The sequence below is a fragment of the Chionomys nivalis genome, chromosome 1, assembly GCF_950005125.1.
Source record: "Chionomys nivalis chromosome 1, mChiNiv1.1, whole genome shotgun sequence".
In the NCBI taxonomy this organism is placed as follows: Eukaryota; Metazoa; Chordata; class Mammalia; order Rodentia; family Cricetidae; genus Chionomys; species Chionomys nivalis.
In genome coordinates, this window is record NC_080086.1 from 73,773,064 (window position 1) to 73,797,131 (window position 24,068).

The 24,068-nt window shown below is 42.4% G+C and overlaps 2 protein-coding genes across 6 annotated transcripts in view; one reads left to right on the top strand and one right to left on the bottom strand.

Moving 5' to 3' along the window:
• The window catches only part of Ctnna2 (catenin alpha 2), a 1,144,480-nt gene that overhangs the window by 749,885 nt on the left and 370,527 nt on the right, over window positions 1-24,068 (top strand). The gene's annotated exons all lie outside the window — the stretch shown is intronic.
• Lrrtm1 (leucine rich repeat transmembrane neuronal 1) lies at window positions 9,960-13,940 on the bottom strand. Of its 2 annotated transcripts, none has more exons than XM_057767000.1 (2): window positions 13,242-13,940; window positions 9,960-12,962 (listed from the first exon to the last, which is right to left on the bottom strand). In XM_057767000.1, exon 2 carries the CDS (start codon window positions 12,901-12,903, stop codon window positions 11,335-11,337), a length of 1,569 nt encoding a protein of 522 aa, XP_057622983.1. In that variant the 5' UTR covers window positions 12,904-12,962; window positions 13,242-13,940; the 3' UTR covers window positions 9,960-11,334. The 2 variants fall into 2 exon arrangements, with proteins under 2 accessions (XP_057622983.1, XP_057622974.1); XM_057766991.1 differs by having other exon boundaries at window positions 9,961-12,962; window positions 13,246-13,940.

Consider the following 24,068-nt stretch of genomic DNA (forward strand, 5'->3'; position numbering starts at 1 on the left):
GACAATTTTCCTAAAATACTTCAAGGCCACCTTGAGTAGGACCATCTTACAGGTGTGATAACTGAGATTCAAAGAAGCGAAATGGGGAAATAGATTGGGTGACCTGGGCCTTTTCCTTTCTGTTCAGTGGCCTGCCTGGTGTGCCCAGGCTCAGCATAGTAATGGCAAGTTTCCTCATGCAGAACAATGACTCACAGAAGAGATGTAAGGAGTACATGTGGCCCTTAGAAGTCACACTATCCTAAGACTTCTCACTACCATTAACCTTTGCGTTGAGTCTTGCTAATTTCAAGGTTCTTTCAACAACTTTGTCTCTCTTGAGCCTCACTGGATTGTTGTGAAACCGGCTCACAAGAAATCGTTTCTCAAATTTCATAGAGAAGGATATTGAAGTCCAAAAGGGGGATGATTTAGCTAACCTGGTAAACAGAGGCAGGAGTAGGACTCTATCTATTAATTCCATAATCACCATATTTTTTTACTGCATCATGAAGCCTCCAGACGACAACTGTGGGATATGTTGAGTCCAGGAGAGCCTGGTATGACTATGTGTTCTAGTGGATACAGCAACTGCCCACATAATTTCTGAATCTTCTTTTTGTTTTAAGAGTGCACATACCCCCTTTCTTCTTCTCAAAACCTTGATTGATGACCTACCACGAGGCTTATCATTTTTGCTCTCATGTCTTCACCATGTCAATGATGGCCTAGCTCAGTGTTCTCAAACTTTACCCACCCCCTCATCATTACCTCCTCCCAGTGAGAAAAAATTGTCCTCTGTTGCCCTGAGATTTCAATACTATATATATATTGCATAACTGTTGATGTGGTATATGCATTTCTGCATTTTATACATAAAATTGAGGAATACTTTTGCTAACCCTTAAAAACCAATTGCTCTTTTAATGCAATTTTGCCCCAGTTGGAAAAGCATAGTGTGGTTCATAATTATGAACTTATTTAAGAGGAATAAATAAAAAGAAAGAAAGAGACTGATGATGGAAGGAAGCAAGAAGAGAAGGTGGTAGAGAGAAAACAAGCAACAACATAAGTCAATGAAGATAGACACTAGCACTCAAAGATGCCCTCGGTTCCCTAATAGTGAGACCTTTCTCTGATAGTACTGACTTCTGTGTTGCTAATATTCTTTTGGAAACCTAAAGTAGAGCAATTCTTTTAACTTTTTTCCCTCTGAGGAACCATAGAAATGGCATGTGGTGGATAAATTCAGACTTCAACACATAAGTGGAACAAAGACTGTTTCCTCTGGCCAAATGTATTCCTCTTTGTGAGACTGGCAAGATCTCTCTGGGTATTGGAGCTTGCCCTTCGGGTGACGCTGATGAAGTCACCTTTTTGCCAGTCAGCAAGTCATGGTGCAGGAGAATGTGCTGGGATTTACCCTTCCTTCCAGTATGCTTTCACACACTCCACCTGACGACTAAATTGGGGAGCTAGAAGCAAAGCTAGAATTCACCGCTGACAAAGGAAGGAAGAACATTACAAGCAAAGCCATCTAGCTCAAGATCTAGGGGAAAACTGGCGAAGCTGTACCAGATATTCTGCCTCTTGATGCTCAACCTCCTTTCTCAGAAGAAAAAGTTCTTCTCAGTTGTTCTCATTGCTTCTTACAATCAAATTGGGATTGCTTGCACACAAAGAAGAGGGCTCTTAAATGCATGGTCTTTATCTAAAGGTGTGTATGTCTTCTCAGTATCCTGGGGACCAGTATGATTTAATATCACCAATATTTGAGTAAAGGCGTAGTAAAGGTGACCTCAAGCTGTTGACTAGCTTTCCTCTTTGGGAACTGACAGTGGATTACAGATAGCGCAGAGCTCTGATAAGTTTTGCTGCCTCACCAAAAACCCTCATAACCAGTGCTTCTGGAAGAGGGGTCACTAGGCTTCAATCCATGTAAAAGTGGAGAGAACCGTGCTAACTCCTTCCTTGTATGTGCATATTTGGGTACAAAACATGTGAATGCTGTTGGCATGTTCTGTGATGGATTATTCCCGCCAGTCCTGCCTGAACACAATGGTAAAAGCAAGATATTTTCTAGTCAAGGGACTTGAAGGATTCAATTCTTTCCTTCTACCCCGAGGGTCTTGAAGCTTGAACTTGTGTCCTAAGGCTTGAAGGCAGGTTCCTTTACCCTCTCAGCAGTCTCAACAGCCCTTATTTAATTTTCAAACTGAACATGTTGAAAATCATCTGAACAAAAATAGATCCAGACTGATGGCAGAGCTTAGATGAGAAAATTTGAAGGACTGAACAGTTTTCCTATCACCCACTAGCTAAAGGATCATCTTTTATAAATGAATCAAGAAGATAGGGAGGCATCTTCTGCCCACTCCCACAGCAAGTCCACCAGAGCTTTGCCTCCAGGTTTCTCTGGCTTTGGGCCTCACCTTCATAAGTGTAATCATTTACAGGCTAAATGGTTTTATTTTTCCTTCAATAAATATGTGCTTAATCCCCATGAAAGAAACTATTGCTACCTGATTGAATGAGCTGAGCAATATAATTAGAGGGTAAAAGGTCTGCCTGATATGTTATATAGAGCAACCCAGCTATAATATCCTTCATCCTCTCATCCCCTGTGTGATTTGGTCTTTTTTTATACATGTATGGTTTTTGAAAGAGGGGAGAGGCTGAGATAAAAATGGCCTGGGCAGTTAGCAGAATGAGACTGAGCTCCAAAAAGGGACTGTTCTGGTTAGAGTTAAAAAAAAAAAAAAAATTAAGGGAAAAAAAAAGAAAAGAAAAATCACCCCCCCCCGCACCGTCTCAGTGCTAGAAATAGAGATTTCACTGAAAACGCCATCATGATGGAGCAGATACACAAAATCACGGCCCACGTGGTTCTGCAGCTGAGGGACAAATGACAGGAATGCCTGGGCCAGCTGAAGACAGATTGTTGTATTGTTCCATTAATTGTGTGTAACTTGGCTTTTCTAGACCTTTCTGTGACAGACTAATCCAGTTTCCAAATGCTGCTGAGCCTTCTCCCTTTTGTTCGAGGCCGCCCACAATATCTCTGAGCTGGAATTCCTGCCGCACACAGTTTCATATGTAGAATTTTTAATTGAAGATAGACGTGCTGATGGGAAATGTTTTAAAAAATACACTGTTTTCAAGAGGATGCTGGCTTAAGGAGGAAAATAAATGTTTCTCCACCCTGACCTTTATTTAAGCTCTTACACAACTGGGAAGCTGATGGGCTAGGTAAGCATTTACCTGGGTTGGCTCATGTGCATTGAACAAGGTATGGTCACCTGGCCAAATATATGCCTCCCTAGTTATTTAGCTACAGGCTCTTTGAATATGAGACAAACTGCTCTAAGTTACCCCTGTCTCGCAGCACCCTGGGCCAAGATTCTTGTTCAAACTGCCAGAATCTCTGAGTAGAATAATCACCTCACATCAATCAAAGTCTTATTAGGACTTTGCCTTCATATTCTTGGAAGAGCCAGTGGCAAAGCTTTCGGTAGCTGTGGGTTGACTACAAAGGGGATATTTTGGTATTACAGGTATTAGGAAAGTGTTGGAAAACCTTCCATTTTGGAGGGGCATGTTTCTTACCAACCCAGAGGTTTGAGTGGCAAAGGAAAGCATGTCATCTCAGGGAGGATGGGGATACACACAAAGGCAGAGAGGAGACTGTGTGCCATGTCCAAACAGAGGGGAAGATATGCATTAAGAGGGAGGACATGTGTGTCTCCTAGGACTCAAAGAAGAAGAACAGATGTGGGTATTTGACCTCATAACGGCATGATCAGTCAGAGAGAAAAGGAAGATGTAGAAGAGTAAGGATGCTCGGCTGACAAGCAGAAGTTCCAGGAATCAATGACCTTGTGCCAGCTGCATGTTGCCTTCAGACTTGGTCATCATGTCTTTGAAATGGAATAATTCTGTGTCTGCCTTGTAAGACTATTCCGAAAATGAAATCTAATAAAGGAATAAACACTAGCAGAGCTTGCTAGACTAACAAGGCTTCAGAAATAAATTTGAAGCTGACCTGTACTTATGAATTCATCACTGCCACCAGATGGAGGCGATGGGGGCAGCTGGGCAACAAGGAGGTCCATGCTTAACTAGGACCCTACCCAGCCTTGCTACTGGCTCATCATATCTTCTTCCAAAGCTATTATACAAGGCATACAGCTTGTATACAGCTGAACAACACAATATATGTTCATAAGACCTTCTAAGTCCATGATTCTTAACCTGGGTTGACCTGTGAATTCAACCATCTGGAAAGATTTATAAAACCTCCCCAACCCTCAGATCTGTGAAGTCAAGTATTTTAAGGTAAGCCCTAGTCATTATTATTACCAAAGGTCCTCAGTGGTCCCCTACACATAGGCTGAGAGAAAATGGCTTCCCAATGGCCCAATGAGAGGAAGCAAATAGCTAACTAGTTAGATTAGAAGAGAAACAACTAAATGGGATCTATCTCATATGCCAGTGATGATGGCTTCAACAATGTAAAGCACAAATCTTGAAACTCTTCTCTTTTTTCCAGTCCTCTTATCTCTTTCTCCCATTTTGCATTTCTTCATGTTTCTCATCTTCTTCCTCCACTCCATCCGCTACATTATTATTTTAATAGGATGCTTTCATCTGCTTAACTGCAATGGTAGCCACTTCACATTAACTTATTTTAGAAATCCTTGACAAATATTTTCCTTCATGCATCTCATTCCAGGAGCATTCCTTAGCTTTCTATTTTGTTTCAATTGGTATGCGATGTGTCCTGTATCTCAGTACTCATATATGGATGGTTGGGTATCTCCACAAGTCTTTCAGCATATTTTACAAATCTATAGTCATACATACCACACACGCCTGAGCTTTTTCATCTTTCTTTTTCTGAATTTCCATTTACCTTTCTGAAGCTCATATATCTCAGTAAGTTTTTTATCTACTCTTTCTCTTTCATATTCAGGAAAGCCTGATGAATCAGAATATCTGGGGAATGGGAACTCAGGGAGGTTTTAATTTTCTGGTTAAATGACACTAACTTGAAAACTACTTTTGTTTCATATTTTATTGATGGGAGAAATGGTGAAATCAAAGTACAGAATGGAAAGTATCCTCAGGGAATACCATATAAATCCTTCTCAAATGCAGAGGGAACGAGACTTACTGAGGTATGGGCATCCAAAACTTTCATCTTTTCTGGAAAATGAAGAATAGCATCCGGTCTGAAGACCACAACTCCTGACATCTAGAATCTGTTTTTGTTAGTTTTGTTGTTGTTGTTTGCATAACTTGAACTGCCCCGCAGTTGTGTTTTGGTTAGCATGAATCACCCTGACATAAAGTATTTGCCTTTAATATACCTCTCTGGTTCCCCCCCATGCTATCCTGTGGGTGTCAGTCCTGCCCGTGGTATCCCTAGCCCCACATACATTTGTGAGCAATGTCTTCAGTTCCAGAAAGCCTGTTTCTAAACTCTGAGGTAACTCGTTTAACTTGCATGCCCACCGAACTTCTGAGTAAACGCATTGATTTTTTTCTCTTAATTGATGCTCATCCTTGCCTCAAATACATTGCAATCTTGTTTGGGGTAGGACAATGTAGAGAAAGGTTGACTGGATATGATTAGACTCCAAAACTCCACTGGAAGGAATGTCAGACTTTCTTGGTTTCCTTTGTGTCAATCAAGTCTTTTCACCATTAACTTGATCCCTTCCTTACTATGTTTCCTAAATGAGGTCTTGCTAAAGGGAAAAGTGGGTCAGTTGATGGTTCCAACTAGTTTTTTCTTAGTTAATTTAAGGTTTGCCATATGTTCTTTGGGACGGATGTGCTAACTATGTCCTTTGCTGATTAACACATAACCTGAGGGTTTTTTAATTTAAACTTCCAACTCCTTGGTTAAAAGAAAGGGGGCCCTTAAAGGGAGAAATACATAGATGAAATAAAAGCTAAGAAAGACCACTCTGTCTTAGTACAGGCTTAGTCCCAGGATTCTTTCCTACTATGGAGTCAGGTATCTCAGTCTCAGCATTCTTGATATTTGGGGTCAAATTGCTCTTTCGCGTTAAAGACAACCTGTTCATCTTTAGATGTTTAGCTGTACCTTCAACCTCGATCCTACAGAGGCCAGTAGCATACCAGCCAAGCATGGAAATAAAAACTATCTACAGACATTACCAATTCCTCTCTCTCTCTCTCTCTCTCTCTCTCTCTCTCTCTCTCCCCCCGTGTGTGTGTGTGTGTGTGTGTGTGTGTGTGTGTGTGTGTCAGTCAGTCTGTCTGGGTACATGTGCATGTTCATTTGTGAAAATGCAAATTTATCTCTGGTTGAGAACTATTAGCTAGCATAGACAATCATGTGTTCACCAAAAAAGAAAGGTGAGGGCATCCTTGAAAGTAACAGATGGAAGCCTAGGCCTTTTCTTCTCTCTGTCCATTCTTCTGGTGAGAGATTGGATTGAGTGATTACCATACATCTCTTCTCTGGACATATGTTTTTCCCTCTGTTGGCAGGGTTCCACATACTTATCTACCAATGGCAAGACCTAACAAGGTCATGGTCAGAATTTCTGTATTTGATCACCACACCCATAATGTTCAATAAGAATGTGTTCAGCATTCAACCAGGATTTATTGGCAAATATATTCTCTCTAGAGTCTAGACTCTTTGGTGGGTATAAGAGTAGAGAAAATAATTGTTCAAGGAAAAATATTCCTTATAATAAAAAGGTCACCAGAATGGACTCCAGCACTCCTCACTAGCTTAGACCCTTTGTACTTTGTATAAGATTCTCAGCCTCTGTAGGCCTCAGGTTCTTCTTGTACAGATCAGGTTGCCTGCACCCATGCCAAGAAAACACTTCATTTTCTCTGCTTCTCTGTTTTAAACATTAGGATTTAACAGCCAGGACCTTCACACACACATGCACACACACACACACACACACAAAACAAACAAACAAAAAACCCTAAGGTATTTAGGAATTTTGTCTTCTTAGGAGATGACTGTCATTGCCAGACAGAAATTAGAATTATATCTACTGAATTTCACAGGGGAAAAAAATCAAACAAATACCAGCAGGAACATTTTTAAAAAATTTAAAGTAAGTATATTCCAAAAAGAATGTAATGTCATTTCTATCTCTAACCACTAGATAGACAGCAGGCATATACTCTGTTATGAGAAGAGGGGTCTAGAGGAGACCCAGCTGCCAAACCTGAACCAGCTCAGGGACAGTATTTGAAAATACCATCAACCAATGTCAATCCTTTGTACTTTATTTGTGTCTCTTCTTTTTTGTTTTTATCACATTCTTCTCCAAATAACAAGTTTATCACAGAAGAAGGAGAGTCCTTAATGGTAGATAATAGTTGTGTAATATTGTACTGTGTGTAGGTTTATGTTATCTTATATAAAATACTATGTATGTATGTGTGTGTACTTCTATAAGGGAAGTATATACATACATACAGATAGATAGACAGGTATAGAGACAGAGAGAGGTGTATCTCTCAATTCTTTTCAATATATATTTGTAGAATATGTTTAATAGTCATATTCTAGCTAAATTTGTAGAGGTCGACAGTCTATTACTCACCAACTCAACCCAAATAACATAAGCACCAATCCAATGGGTTCTTGTCATCACTTATAAGAAGAAGCACTCTGATACTCATTCTCTAACACAGGTACAAAATATTCTGTTTTTTCCATCATTTCTTCCAAGAAGAAGCATCTCGTGACTTTTATTTCACCAGAGTCTATGATCCAGGGGTGCCCATTGTCACTTGGCCATGCTAGATAGAACTTGCTGACAACTCGATTAATTCCGATCAGAAACACAGGTGGCCCCAAAGCCCGCCAATGATTTGTGTGCAGTTTCTTGGGAAACTGGTGAAGAATAACAAGTGGTGTTTGCCCCTCTAATTATTTACACATTCTCATAAATGTGTTGTTGATGCGAAGTCACACCAAATGTCTGCCTCTCTCAGGTGGGCAGCAAAGGTGAGGTGCTCTTACACACTGAATAGCTTGGGAGAATACTTTAAACATGCATGTCTGTTTAGCCTTTCTTGGAATCATGTTTTCTTGTGATAGGAACATTAAAGTGTACAAAATGTGTGGTTTTCTGTGAGGCAGCTGGTCCTACTATGCAGACGGAAGTCTAAGAGTCAGGAGCTGCCTCTCCTCTACATGTAAGTCCAAAATGTGTTTTCCTTAGTCCAGCTTTCTGGCGAAAGCTCAGAATCTATTGGGGCTAGAACCATTATGAGAGAATGCCATTCGTCGTTTGAAAACATTTTTTTTTCTTACTCTGTAAGTATTTTTGTAAATGCTCCAATACCATTGTTGAACCTTAATCAGCTCAAAAAATAATGAAAGACAGGGTTAATCCATCACGATGCCCAGGATGAGACATGATTGTGGCCTTGAACTCTTTACAGAGAGCACAAGATGATATTAGCAGCCTCTGTAGGGGAAAAAATAGGGGGGATAAAAAGTTCTACACATTTGAAAATTAGATTCCCTTTTAAATGTGTAATAGTTTGCTTAGAGGGGTCACAGCAAAATTCTTAAAGATTAAAGATTAATTAATTTGAGGAATAAAGATTGCAAGTATCACAAAACCTTAGTTAAAACCACCACTCTCCTTTATGTGTAGCTTTTCTCTCCTTCTGCCCTTCTCAAAAACCAGAGACATTGAACCAGGTTGGTATGTGAGTGAAATCCTTCTGTGTGTGTGTGTGTGTGTGTGTGTGTGTGTGTAGTTTTTCCTGCCTACAAATATGAACAGTAGAACTTAGCTGGCCACACACGATTTGCTCAGAAAATACCTAATGTCTGATCTTTCTTTCTAAAGATTCTTTATTTGATTTACAGGATCTAAAGATATCCTCAATACACTTTTTCTCACGAGAATAGTGGAGCAGCAGAAAACAAAACATGATTATGCCCTCTCTTCCAGCTATGCTGAAAAGAAAAGGAATTGGGGAGCGAGTGTTAGGGTAGAAGCAAACTAGATTCCAATGCAAATATTAAGGGGCAGAGGAACACTGCATTTCTCCTGTCTGCCACAAAGGTTTGCTTCTAGAAGCAAAATTCTTCCAAGCAGACCAACAGTATCAGAGAGAAGAACAGCATGTGGTACTGGATTTCTGTAGTCTCTCTGTGAAGAGGTAAAGTTAATAGGAACCCTACTTCAGTGGCCATAGTACTGTAATTTAAGACAAAAACTAAAGCAAACGTCATGCTTCTGCCAGAGGAAGTGGTCTTAGTAAAAGTTCAATTGCCCATATCAGGCATATTCCTACTCCGACCTTCTCAGGGTTAATCTGTTTACAAAAGCAATTCAACACCCTCATGCTTAAAGGGAATCCTAACCCCATCCATAAAGTTATCAAACAAAACACCTGTCTTCCAAAACATTCACACCTGAAGGAGTGCTGGGAACATGATATGTTTTAGAAAGTCTTGTTATTATAAGCAGACTGAGGAGAAGTTTCTTGATCAGATGTCAGGTTTGAGCTGTGTGAGAGAGAGAGGAGAGGGAAATGAAAGAGAGAGAGAGGGGGGAGGAGGTGGTGATGTGCCCAACTATCTCGTTTTCCTCTTTAGGTTAGTAATTGGATACATTTTCACTTTGAGAGATTGGGTTATGTGTTCACCACCACCAGCACCCCCCTATCTTGGTCCCTGATGTTTGTACTTATCTCTTGAAAGGAAGGCAGGGGATAAAAAGGGGGGGGGGAATGTCATGCCTTATTATCAGTTAGAACGATAACATGGGAAACAGGGTCCAGTTGTTATCGGCTTTCTGTGACAGTATGTTCCAATCAAACATCTGATTACATCGTTAGGTGGTTAAAAAAATACCATCTATCAATACACTCCTTCCTCCTCTTTTGCCCTTCCCAGAACCCACCCAACTGCCACTACTCCCACTTTCTCACTCTTTAGTTCAATAAAAATAAATAAATAAATGTCAATGAAGGACCCTAGAAGCCTTTGAAGGCTAAGGAGAGGCTGTCAGTCATATTAACATGTTTTTTTTAAGTGGAAAAACAGGGAAAGCACACACCACATAAAAGGAGCATCTGAGAGGTGGCAGCATTCTTGTTCTGTTTTAACAAATCATCCCCATGTCAGTATTATACAAATAGCACGGCATAAAGAGGGTTATCTCCCACCTCACCTGCAAGACTGTTCTGCCAAGTCAGGACCTGGATTTTCTCACCACAAGTCATTACCAAAGGGGGATTCCTGACTCAGGGCTTCCTCTCTCCCCACAGAAACTCCTAAGCTGAGGCTTGCTGCTCCTAACTCCCAGAGACTGTCTTTCAGTATTGAATGTTGCGATATTTATATTCATATTCTCTCTCTCTCTCTCTCTCTCTCTCTCTCTCTCTCTCTCTCTCTCTCTCTGCCATGGGAGGGCATGATAAAGGGCACAGATTGCTACTAATTCTGAAGAGTAAAAGACACAGGAAAATTAAGATCAAAAGACCAAATGGCATTTGGTGGGAAATTTTGTGCTGATTTGGAAGGTGGTTATTTTAAAGGGGGAAAAATGTTCCTTGCTCGCAGGATAAACTGTCAAGCGTTGCCTTTTAAAAGCCATTTGCAATGATCTTGCCAAGATCTCTGATCTCTGCCTTAAAGGCCTAGAAATGATGCCCCAATCATGCCTTACCCATCACTTTAAACCAGCTAGATATCTTAGCCCAGTCCTCAGACTATGAAGGGTCTTCCTGAATTTTTTCTTTTATCCACAGAGATATATTACCAGAACCATTACAGTGATAAGCCTTCCTCATTTGCCCCTCTTATGATTTCAAATCGAATCTAAAATTTTTGCTCCATGATTTCTTGATTTTTTTCCCACCCACCAAGACCCCTCACTTCCAGTCCCATCTACCTTCCAAGGAAACTTTAACCACTGCTTCTTCAGTTAAGACAGGTAGCAGTCATTCAGGTTCCACCAGCCTGTAGAAACTGTAAATGCTATTTTATTTTAAACGTTTTAGTTTACAAAAAAAAATCAATGATTGGTACCTTTTTTTTAACACTCAGATTCCTGAATATGGACAGATCTTCAAAGGGAGGAAGGAGTTCTCATATGAAATTTAAGACAGACTGTCCTGAAGATTATGGGGTGGGGTTTTGTTGTGTTTTATTTTTTTTGTTTTTAAGACACATAAAGCTAAAATGTCAAGTCTCTGGGAGAGATCCCCATACAGTTTCAGTCAACACATCAGTGCGCAGAGGAGACCCGTCCTGGTGCCTGCCGGCCGGCCCGGCTGCCCAGACGTATTTGGTAGCGCATGGGTTGAGAGCCACTGGGCCAGTTACACCTCGCATTCTCTCGCAGGCTGCTGGTGACAGGTACATGAACCGTACTCGTTGATGATCACCAGGGCCCCCTCGATGTGGTTGGGTTTGTAATCAACGTAGTATTCCTGGGCAGACATAGCAGCCATCTGATGCATGGTCTGTTTCTGCTTCTGCTTCCTGCGCTGCGTGACAAAGCACTGTCTGAGCTGCCTGAGGCTGGCTGGGAAACACTTCCAGGATACGTAGAGTACTAGGACCACGATGAGGAAGGAGAAGATGAGAGCCATCGTGCCCGTGACCACTTTGTGGATCTGCACAGCGTTCTCAGCGTGCTCGCCGCCCGGGAGAGCCACGGTGATGGGCTCAAACGTGCCATCGTGCAGTCCCTCCCCGCCTTCCAACAGCGTGGTGGCCGAGCTCTCCGGGGGTGCTAGGTCACTGCGGTTAGTGACGGCCGACAGGAGGTGGCCACTGGTAGGCTCGGCCCCATCCTCGCACAGGTGGAAAGCATACACAGCATCCAAGACGTCCTCGCCCTGTGCGTACTCCGGGCTGGCGCACTGCAAGTTACCATCATAGCGCCCCTGGAAGTTGCTGAGCCAGGAGGCCAGGGCACACACATTGCGCCCGCAGTCCCACAGGTTCCCGGCCAGAGTAATGCTTGTAAGGGACTTCCAGGAGTTGAGGATACGGGGCTCTATATAGGTGAGGCGGTTGGAATCCAGCTGCAAGGACTGCAGGTACGGCACGGTCTCGAACACGTGGGGCTCCATGTATTCGATCTCGTTCCCCGACAAGTCCATTTTCTCCAAATTCCAAACCCAGTCCAGAGAGCTGACCACAATGGCCACCTTATTCCGCCGCAGGCAGAGCGAATTAAGAGAGATGAGGCGCGGGAAATGAGCGAAGTTCACCTTGATCAAGTCGTTATGCTCCAGGTGCAGCTCCGTGAGCTTGAACAAGCCAGCGAAAGAGTTGCGCGCCAGACTCTTGAGCTGATTGTATCCAATATCTAGAAACTTGAGGCTGCGGCAGTCCTGGAAGATGCGTACCGGCACAAACTGGATGGCATTGGCCCGCATGTGCAGCGTGGTGAGCTTCCGCAGCCCGTGGAAGAGATCCGGAGCCAGAGCCTGAAGCTTATTGTAGGACAGGTCCACGCTGCGCAGGTTGGGCATGGGCCGAAAGGTGGTGTTGGCCAGTTGGGTGATCTGGTTGGAACTCAGTGTGAGTTCCTTAACTCGGCGCAGTTTCTGAAAGGCGTCCCCCTGCACCGAGCAGATGTGATTGTGATCCAAATACAGCCACGTGAGCTGCATTAACCCCGTGAACTGGCCGGCGCGCAGCTCCGAGAGGCTGTTGTAGCGCAGAGACAAGCCCAGCAGGCCGGACAGGTTGTGGGGCGCCTCGGTCAGGTTGAGCGCCTCGCAGTACAACAGCCGCCCCTCGCACCGACACTGCCCCGGGCATCCGCTGGGGGCGGCGGGCAGCATCTGAAAGCAGGCCCCCAGCAGACACAAGACCACCCCCGAGGGCCTCCTCAGCAGCCAGTGTAGACAGAGGCCGAGTAGCAGGAAATCCATTAGCGAGAATCTTTCCAGAGAGACTGGAGAATGTCCATTGGAAGCGCTGGGTCAGAAATCTATATCATATTTTATTCCGAGGGAGAAGGGAGGGAAGGGGAGGAGGGAGAGAGGGACAAAAAAAATCAAATCAATATAGAGAAATGCAGAAGAAACCCCCCTTCCCCAGAGCCACACGTTCACCTCTAAGCATGCAGAAAGCCGGGCAGCATACAAAGTTCACAGCCACGGAAAGATCAAAGCCGGGGTAATGCAGTCCATGTTAGATGCGGCAGCAAAGAAAAGGGAGGAAAAATTTTTTTTCTTCTGGAAAGAATTTAATTAAAAAAGTGTCTTACCCACCCTTTTCCAGCGAGTGACAACCTCCATTCAGCTGCTCCCTTTGTGTGTAGGCTAATTATATGCAGGGCGAGAGAAGACCCCTCTGTGTTTCCCGAGCAGCCCTGCTCCGCGGCCCGAGGATCTGGCAGACGCACAATGTCTCACTTTGCTGCTGCGCTCCGGGGCTGCAGGGGCGGTCGGCGAGGCGGGGAGGCGACTTCTAGGACCCGCAAGTTTCCCAACTACGTGCCGGGAGCCTGGGCTTCTCGCCTTCCTGCCTCGGTCCCCCTTTTTTTCCTCTGCAGTTGAGATAGTGACGTGGTGGGGGGGTGAGAGAAAAAATCAACTCCAAACTCGGGGCTCGAGACTCCCCAAGATTTGACAGTCTGAAGAATGTCATCGGCAATGACCACCTCGGATCGCAGCCACCTTGGTGTCCCGGTTGGAGAACGCCTGCCATTCGTGTCCTAGGCAGCTGCTGAAACCTGGCCGGTTCATGCTTTGCGGAGCGCAGAGCAGCGCTCGACTCCTTCCCTCCGCCGAGGAGTGTGCAGGAGCCTGCACCGGCACCGACTGCTCACTGAGTGTCGTAAGCTGCTCGCGATTGTGCGTCTTCTCCGAGCACCTCCGACACCGGCAGATTGAAAAGGGGTGGGCAGAAAACCAACATTTTTTTTTAAACCAAACCGCTAAAGTAATATATGTTCTTTGATGAAACGAAAAATACTCTCAGCTTTTTTCTTTCTTTCTTTTTTTTCCCCTGGTCTATATTTCAGGGCGGGGGGAAAGAAAGAAGACTGCATGGGGTAAGAAACATCACCACTGACAAGAAATATCCAAATGAGGGACTTACATATTCGCCCCTCCACCCCCCCCCCCCCCGCCAACCTTTCTTTGGGAATGTACTCCTCCCCACACACCCTTTAAACTGCCTACGTGTAACAGATACCTAGGGCTCTGTATAGCAATCAACATTTGTTTCTTTGCTTTCCTAAAAGCAACTTGAGAGGAGGCACAAGAAGGCAGTGATTTGGGGTTTGACTCTGATAGTTTCTGTCTCTCCTCTTCTCCTCTCCCTTCCCCTCCCCTCCATGTGCCAATATGCCAACACTGGCCTTCAACATTGAGCTGGCCGTTTTTAGGGGTGGAGGAAATGCTTTCTTAGCCCACTCTGTTGGAGAAGCCGTCTGAGTCCTGACAGTGAGAAAGGGTTGCATTATGACAGATTCAACCTGTGTACAGAGAGCCTGCTGGAGATCCCACGGGGGCTCACCCAGTCTACACTCTGTCCCTAGAGCACACTGCCCGCCGGGATAAAGATGCTGTTGTACGGCATAGGAGAGGCTAGCACAGACATGTGCTGTTCATGGTGATTGCGTCTCACACTTGGAGCATGTACTAGAAAATATGTAGAGAAGAGGTAGTTTAAAGATAAGGAAGCCCTTTTCTCATCTCCTCATCTCTAATTCAGCTTTGTGACTGTACAAAATAATGCTCCTTTTCCTGAATACCAGAGAAAGCCTGTGCCCAATTGTCTACCCTCAATGCTTCATAGATAGGAGTTCATACAGCAATTAAGTAACCCTTCAGTCACAACTGGTCTATAAGTAATCTATCCTATTGCCAGAGACCTGTGATTATCTTTTTAAAAGAAAACAATACAATGACAGCAACAACAACAACAAAAAAAGAGCAACAACATCCTCAAAGAAGACTAGTAAGCCTGTGTCGTGGGAAGTCACAAGTTAAGGCGTTTTATTGTTTTTACGTTCCTGTCATTTCTGGCTCTAATGAACTCTAAATAAATGGGCATTACCTGTCCTTATTACTTTGCTAGGAGTGATGGTGGGTTGGGAGATCTACCAGGTAAAGTAGTGACTGGTCAAGTCCCTAGACTGGCCCCTAACAGCAAAGTTGAAAAGACCCAATGTTAGAACTGAGGTCACCAAAGGCAGGTGTTACTTTTCAGGAAAAGTCATATGAACAAGGGTATGAATCATTCCATTCTGTATTCCTCTGAGCTCTGCTGTGGTCATTCATCTCCAAGATGCATCATTTAATTGAAAAGAACACAAATCTGAAATGTCCTAGACATCACATGCTGCCTTAGGAGCTAAGGAGACATTAGAAAATCAACCCTCTCCATTCTGCACATGACGAAACTGAGGCCAGAGACATCTGGAGATTATTCAAGGTCGTATAACTTCTTACTGACACAGATAGATCTTTGCCGTTCCTCCTCAGAGCTGTGTTCTTCCTTTGCCAGTCTAGATGGTCACTGGTCCTCACTCTGCCTCCAACCCAGCTCTGGACTGGGCCCTTGGCACTTCTGAGTTGCTGCAGAGCACTTTAACAGACAGAGAAACAATTTCATCATCAAGTGGTTTTACCCCTTGCCAAAACAATTATTTCTGACAGCATGCCGACTGATTGAGCCATAAACTCTAAAGGGTTGGAGGAGCAGGGCTGGGCAGGCACAAGCAGGGGTAAACAGTGGCCAGCCATTCAGCAAGTACTGTGAGCATAAGGCACCCAATCCCCATGGCTGCTAGGAAGAAAATCCTTATAATGCAGGCAGCTTGGCAAAAGGATGAGAGAGGCTGCCAAATGGGCAAGAAGAAGTCCTACTTTGGATGTCACTTGATTTGTAGAGCTGGTACAGAGAAGCAGAGAAGAGTTGAGTGTTAGCAAAAAGGAAAGAGAATAAAATTAAATGCATTGCATTTATATGTGAATTTTCTTCTAAGTATGCCACTCAAAGTGTAGAAGATGCTTCTAGGCTGTAATTAAGAAATACATATATACATGTATATTTATACATATATAGAGTTTTTCATGCTATTATGCTGCAAATCATTTTGTCTGCATGGTATCTTTAAGCCCTTCTCACCTCTAATGTGGCAAGTTGTATCTTTTCTATCCTCTTAAATCCCTTGGCAGAGCTGTATACATTAACAGATTGAAATGAGCTTTATCGAAATTTAGCTATTCTAAGTCTTCTGAGTTGCAGAATCCCAATTTATTATGTATTTAAAGCATACCAGCACTGATTAAATCAATGCAAATTAGGTTAAATAAGAACAACATGAATCAAGTGTTTCAGCAAAGTTGAGTTGAGAAACGACAACTTTTGAGTCACCACAGCAAGATGATATGGCTGTTTTTCCCAAATTTTCATCTCATTCTTCTAAGCATCCAAGATTCTGAAATGCGGGAGAAATGTACTTACCTTCAGTTATTTTTGCCTGTCTTTCCTCTTTGCCTGTCTTATGAGAAGACTTAACACATCAAATAGTAATGTGACCACCATATTCTTGGTCAAGTTCTTTGTTAAGGATAACCACAGATTTGTGTTGCCCAATGTATTCTTCATTTGTTGGGTAGCAGGAGAGCAGTTTTCTGCATGCCTTAAAATCCCTGTTAATAGTTGGCATATTTGTGTAAGGTAGGAGATTGGGGTCAATCTTGTTGAAGTAATATACCATCAATTCTAGAAGGTAGGTATGCATCAAACATACACTATAAAACCAACATGCAAACATGGGTTTGTGAGTGGAAGCCTGGCTCTCTAGTCTGGTGTCAAAAAGGGTAAGTGCTGAAAATATTATTTTAGCACACCTGGGGTGTTCAGGGTATGATTCTGATTGTCAAGGCAAATCTTGTGGAGAGGTAGAAGAGAGAAAGCTTCATGTAGTTGGAGAAGCTAGAAGTATACCCTGTAAAAGGAAAAGCTAGTTTGTTATTCTTTCTCTCCTAAACCTTATAAAGCAACCCTTACCTAATAAGCCCTCTCATGTTTTCCTGGTGCTTCACATTGTGATGTGGGACGGAGGCAGTCATTTAATTATTATTGTCACCCCTTTCAGCTAAACTGAAAGCCACTTCCAATTTGTTCAGTTAAGTCCAAAGAGTCTAGGAGTCTACGAGTTCCAAGTAGGAAGATTCTGAAATGGGGCTGGGGAGTGAGTGGGTAAGGTGGTTAGAGGCAAGCTTGAAGACATAAATACAGAACCCCAACACCCATGTATTGGCCAGATGTGGTGATGTGTACTGTAATCCAGTCACTGGCAATGGAGTCACAAGGATCCAGAAAGCTTGTTGGCCAGGCAGTCTAGATTAAACAGTGAGGTTCAGTGAGAGACCCTATTTCAAAGAATAAGAGAAGTGATTGAGGAAGATATCTCAATATCAATCTCTGACCTCTCCATACACCAGTGTCAGTGAGCACACACACACACACGCACACACATGCACGCAAGCATGCACACACACACACACACTTTATGAAATTAATCTGTGTTATAGCTGTCTTCCCTTCAATAGTCTTTGTCAATGTTCAAGGAAAGAGAAATTAAAATAGTGATTTTAATGTTCTGTCATTGCCGGTACCAGCCTGGACCTTGATCTTTCTGCTGTTGTCTTTAATTTCCAGTAGCAGTGAACCATGGCTTTTCTTTAAAAGGAAACACTTAGAGAAACTGGGGGAGGGTGGGAGTCACAGTTTCAAAAGGAGAGAATTAACCTCTTGTTCCTCTGGGCATGCACCACACAGATGGTACTTTATGTGGAGTGTCACCACAGATGCATGTGGAACCCAAGGGTGAGGACACTCAGACTTCTCTCAGGAGGTCTACTTAGGGGAAACAAATTAGAAAGGGGAAGGTCTACTTAGGGAAAACAAATTAGAAAGGGGAAGTCCCTTCTGATCAGACTGTCTGCTTCTCTTGAAAGAAGATAGCAATAGGAGTAATAATAAGAAAGGCCCTGTTGTTCTCAATGCATGCACTCAATAATGCTAGTAAACTAAGTAAGTTTGAGTGCCCTGATATCTTGGGCTTATGCACTGGGCTTTGAAATGTTAGTTTTATTTTATGTTCTATTTGGTGACTTTTGTTCTAACCTTCAATGTAAAGATCAAATGTCTAGGATTGCTTAACTGATTTCCATCCCCCCCCCCATCCCATGAAGAGTGGTCCCTCATTATTTACCACTGTATTATCTGTTTATTGTAACTAATTTCTTGGTCCTAGTCATTCTATATGAGTGTGGCAATCATTTACAAAGTGGCCATTTTAGAACCGCAAAGATTGTTAAATATCTTGAAGTCAAAACAAAACAGAAAAATTGGCTCAGTTAGAATTCCTGTTCTGCTATTTCCTTTGTTGTTCATTAGTTTATTTTGTTTTGTTTTAAGACAATGTTTTAATATGTAGCCAGCCTGATCTTGAACTCCTTCTGTAGCTCAGGATGGCCTAAAACTCATGACCATTTATACCTTGCTAGTGCTGGAATTGTAGGCATGAGCCACCATTTGGAACTTGTTTTGTTTTGTCATTGTGACTCTACTCATGCCATTCTCATTGTCAGTCAAATAGGTCACTGGATGGCTACCTGCAAGGATACTTGTGAGAGTTTACTGAGATGATGCCTGTTAAAGCTATGATTTAAAACAAGCTGGGACAAGTAACCTCAGAACTTGTTAGAAATGCAGGATTTGGGGGCTTTCTCAATCCCAGCATTTACTCATAACACCTGAACAATTCAATAAGTTCATTAAATGGGAACCATATCTGAGAATGTAACTCAGTTGGCAGGTTGTTTGCCATGGATGCATACAGCCCTGGTTTCTGTCCCTCATATCAGGTAAAGCAGATGTGGGTAGTGCCAATCTGTAATGGTAAAGACAGAAAGATCTGAAGTTAATGGTCACCCTTGGTTACATATCCAGTTCAAGGCCAGCTGTAGGATACAAGAGACCCTATCACAAGAAGAGAAGGAAGAAGAAAGGAAAACAAACAAAAATAAAACCAACAAAACAAAAAATTTAAGGAGCATTATGTTGGAGAACTATCCAACCCTAACCAGAAATGGAAACCCATTCCTCCATATTGATTCCTTAGTTTTGTAACTAAGGAATGGAAGGAACAAAAATGTTAAGTTGTAATTCAATGTTGGTGGTAGAGTTTGGTTAAACAAACTTACTCAGCTGTATTGTGTCTCTCCTACTAGGTTTTGAGAGCATGCAGTACAGGGTCTATGTCTATCATGGCCTCCGGTTCAGAGGAGGCATTCTGATAAGGCTGGATTCTATAATCAGAATAGGGAAGACACTAAGCATTCGTAGGGCTTTCTGCCAGTTTGCCTTTGCCTTTCATCCTTAGGATTTGATGATGTTCTGACATCTGACAAGACTTCGACTCCATGGTGACTGATCTAAGGGCAACACTCTATCTTGTCTCTCCAGACTTCCAATCATAGAAGGAACAGGACAGCAGGAGTTCGTGAGGGGAGGACAGGCAGAGGTGTTTAAGAGCTGTCTTTCCAGAATAAAAAAGTTTGCTTAAATCGGTCCATTTCTAAGCACTGCCCAACATTATTGTGTCACATGTATATTATGCAGGTATTTATTATATAAAAACAAAAATTAGAGAATACAAGCTAAAAAACTCAATTGATAGTGACAAGTAAGGCAACTAAAACCAGCAACCCAGAAATGAACCATGGAGTCTGGGAGATATTTTGTACATGAATTTGTCTCCTCTTGTGCTTAGGTTGTTATTCTTTTTAGGGCCTTATGAAATATGCTGTGATAATACAGTCGTATGTATGGATCTTGCATACTTGAGAAAACATGACCTCATGCTTTTATTCTAGATATGGAACTGGTGTTCAAAGAGTGTGGGATTTTGAGAGCATTGTCAGTGTATTCTCCCAGGTATCTTTCTGGAAGGTTGTGCATGTTTCTTCCTCAGCAGCTCTTTCTCTGTTTTCTCTTCCCTTTCAGAAACCAGTGTAGAGCACACAATGAAACACACCTTGGTCCATTCTCCAGCTAGCTGAAGGAGTGACTGAAAACTCTGTCTGTTTGTTCTTGACCCTGGCAACTCTCCTTTCTGACACCCAGTTTTCCACTCAATCCTAAGAAAGAAATTCTCATTGCATAAAGACGGTTGGACTTTTGGAAACTTCAGTTCCTTCTGATTGTCCTGACTTTTATTAACAAGGCAGCCAAGTTATTCTCACAAATGTGTTGTTGATCAACAATTTTCTAATCCCGTATTACTTACAATAGGCTAAGAAGGGATTAACATGATGTCTGAGGAGGTGAGGGTGTGTATGACCAAATCGGAAAACCTAAGTTTGATCCTTAAGATCAACATAGTGAAAAGAGAGAACCTGCCACACACACGTGTGTGTGCACACATGCACACACGCACACATATACAATGCACACACACATAAGTAGATAAATATAAAACAAAATGAAACTCCTCAGGAACAGACCTGATTTTCCTAATTTGAAGATTCTCTGCCTTCTACCTCTATATGTAATGGGGCAGATATGAGGGACACTATGCACATGATGTAGAGATTATCACATAATCTGATAATGTGCCTGTGTCTTTCTTAGGGGAAGTCAGGTGTATTTGCTGGTTCTCAGACATGCCTATTGAGCTGAGTGTATTAACTGATTTGATTATTTTCCTAACCAGTAGCCCAAGGAATCTGAAGTAAATATAGAATATTAGTCATATTACCTTGGGAGATAGGCAACAGTATTAAACCTGGAAGGCCCAGATTTTTCCAGATGGGGTCACACAGGCTTATGCCATTTATGCATGGTTTTCCTCCATGAATCTACTTTCTATGGGATTCCCTGTGCCCAGCATCCATAAGCAACACACTCTATGGAATACCAGTATATTCAGATTACTTTATCTCCTCCTGCAAACTCTCCATTCTCAGGAACTGCCTTTTTTTTTTATCTTCCACAAAGAATGCCTTTTTAATTATTTATCAAATGTTTCTGCTGTGTTTTTTTTTTCTTAGTCTGTTTTAAGTCAAGTGAAGAGTCAACTGAGAATATGCTGTAAGTTAAATATGGCCCATACTTTCTCTGGTCCTTCAACCTGAGGGGAGCTGTGGACCAAAACTGCATGGTTTATGCTGTGGCAAAGATATAAACTATGACTGTGGTTGGAGAGATTTATCTAGATAGTTGAACAAGGCCCGGTAGAGACACTCAACTGAGAGGGGACAAAGAGGGCTGGGAAGATGTGTGCAGTGCTGCCGCAGGGCGTTTGGATCACCAGAATTCACATAAAACTCAGCCATATTACAAGCATCTATAATCCCAACGTGTCCCTACAGGGAGTAGAAGGCAGAGATGGGAGAATTTTCCAAAGTTCATAGGCAAGCTAGCCTGGCATACCAAACCTCAGTTTAGAGACCCTGCCGCAGGAAACTGGAAAGAAGACAAGGACCAACACCTGGAAGTTGGTCTTTCAAGCTATATAGGAACATTATGGCATCTGTGTACTCACACTCACACAGAGGAAAAAGCACAACACACATGCATGCAAGTGAGTGCACAGGGGCAGGTAGAAACTGGGGTGTGGATTATCAGGGTCAGCAAGAGGACAAGATAACTCCAGTTAGTGGCAAAAACAGACAAAATTGTGGGATCTACCGGGGTACAAATAGTGTGGGTACCCATGCCCATAGGTGTGAAAGAGAAGAGAGCAAGGAGCCAAGAGACTGGAGGGTGGATTTAGAGCTTGGTTGAGCAGACTTTCCATCTGGCATTTGAGTTCCAAAATGTAGGTCAAAGAAGTGCAATTCTGATGATTTTTGTAAACAAAAAGGGCAAACAAAAGCTACTGGAAGCAAGGATAGCATTTGGAGGCCACCCTATCTGTTAAAGTGCGAGAATACATAGGTCTGAATGGATTAGCACTGAAGATGGACGGGGCAGGCCAAAGGCAATGGTTGTTCTGCAGTGGAAATGATGGTCTTTCAAGTGACATTTTCCTCTGAGAAATAATTTAAGATGATTTCAATAAACGTGGATCTTGCGGATAGAAGAGAGGCAACGGAGAGCATGAAGCACACCCCTTTTGCTAAGAGAGAGCAGTTGAAGATGTGAATAGATGTAAGGTCTGAATATATGCTACACAGGGAAGTGCTTGGTGATTGTAGTGGTCAGAGGAGAGACAAAGAGCTAGCAAGAAAGATTAAATAGGAATGGTACACAGCCAGAAGGCACAATTCAGGCAGTAGTATAGATCTGGGAAGACCCGTCTTAAACTGTGACCCCTAAATAAACCCTTCCTCCTTTTAGTTGGTTTCATTGGGTGTTTTTTGTTTTGTTTATTCGTTTTATTTATTTTTATTACTTTTTGCAAATTGAGATTTTTGCCTGGATGGACAGCTGCGTGAATGCCTGGTTCCTGAGGGAGATGATGCATTTCCATGTGCATGCTGGGAATTGAATCCTGGTCCTTTGCAACAATAACTAGTGCTCTGTAACATTGAGCCAACTATCCAGCCCAAGGTGTTTTGATTTTAACATTTGTTGTATTTATGTGTATAGAATGTAAAAGAAAAAAAATGTGAGTTTATGCATATGCCATGTGTGAGTGAGTGCCCTCCAAGGCCATAAGGGGGCATCAGATCCCTTGGAACTGAAGTTACATGTAGCTGTGTACCACTTGATGCTGGTATATGGAACTACACAATGGTCCTCTAGAAAAGAAACAATAACCACTTAGCCACTGAGTCATCTCTCCAGCCCTGATTGTCAGGGGCTTCATTGCAGCAGTGAGAAAAGTAGTTATTTTACCTACACTCTGCTTGTTTTACCAAAAAAGTTATTCCTAAAACAAAAGTTTTCTTCTACTAAGATAGAGTTTACTTGGTGTGCAGAATGCCTCTAGATAAAAGTAGAGCCTTTTTACAAATTGATAATTCTCAACCCTGAAGAACACAAGGCAATGGAAGCTAAATAGGGGGAGTTTAATTATTGTGAAACTGTTTATAGCAAAGGCCCCTTCATATGTAAGCACAACTATGGAGCTATTATTAGTGTTATTTCATCAGCGGAATACAAAAGAAAAAATGTGCTTCAGCTCAATAAGTTTATGAACCAATTCAAATGGTGAAAGTCACCAACCCTTGGAGAGATGCCTGATTGTATAAACCACGAAAAAGATGATGGTGCTAAATGTATCATGCCCCAAGAGGGTTTGTCACTGATGTCTCTTCTCAGGCTGACAGTGTCCCTTTATAGGTAGACCTTATGCCACCTTCTCAGATATGGAACGAGGTAGGGGTTATACATGTAGTTCAACAGAGAGGACTATATTTGTCCTGTTGGCAGAAGAATGTGAAACATCTAAAACTTACTGAAAAGAAAAATTGAGATTTTCCCTATGAAGTAGAAAGCTGTTATACTATTTAACCAAGATGTCCATGTTTTCAAGGTTGTAAAATAGGAAAAAGGGGAAACTTAATTATGATATTTAAAAAGTGATGAAATGCTATTTCAATAATTATTTATATCAATTTTCATTATTTAACAGTAAAACAAAAAAAATAGAGATTTAAGGCAAGAAGGAAAGGGACTCCTAAGCACAAAGATCTTAACTGCTTACACTTTTAACAACAACAAAGCAAAATATCCCAGTGTGGGGTCCTTAAAGCAATAGTGATTTTGTTTATCTCCAATTTCTGTGTAGGGACTGAGTTTGTTTTCCTTTGGGGCTGGTTCACTAGAGTCATCTGTGTTGTTTACACAAGTGTTGCCAGAGATGGGAAGATCCAGGATGACTCCACTCAAAGATGGTAGTTGGAGGTAATTAGCCATCTTTGATTGCCAGAGACTGGGTGAGAGTGTTCTCTTCCACAGTGTTGCATTCTCCAGCAAATAAACTCGGGTACAGTCCTATAGGACTGCAGGCTTCCAAGGAAAGCAGCAGAGATCTCTCAGCATTTATGGTTTTACCTAGCAAATGCTGCTACCTAAGCTAATGACCAAAGCTAGTCATATGGTCAGTTTGACTTAA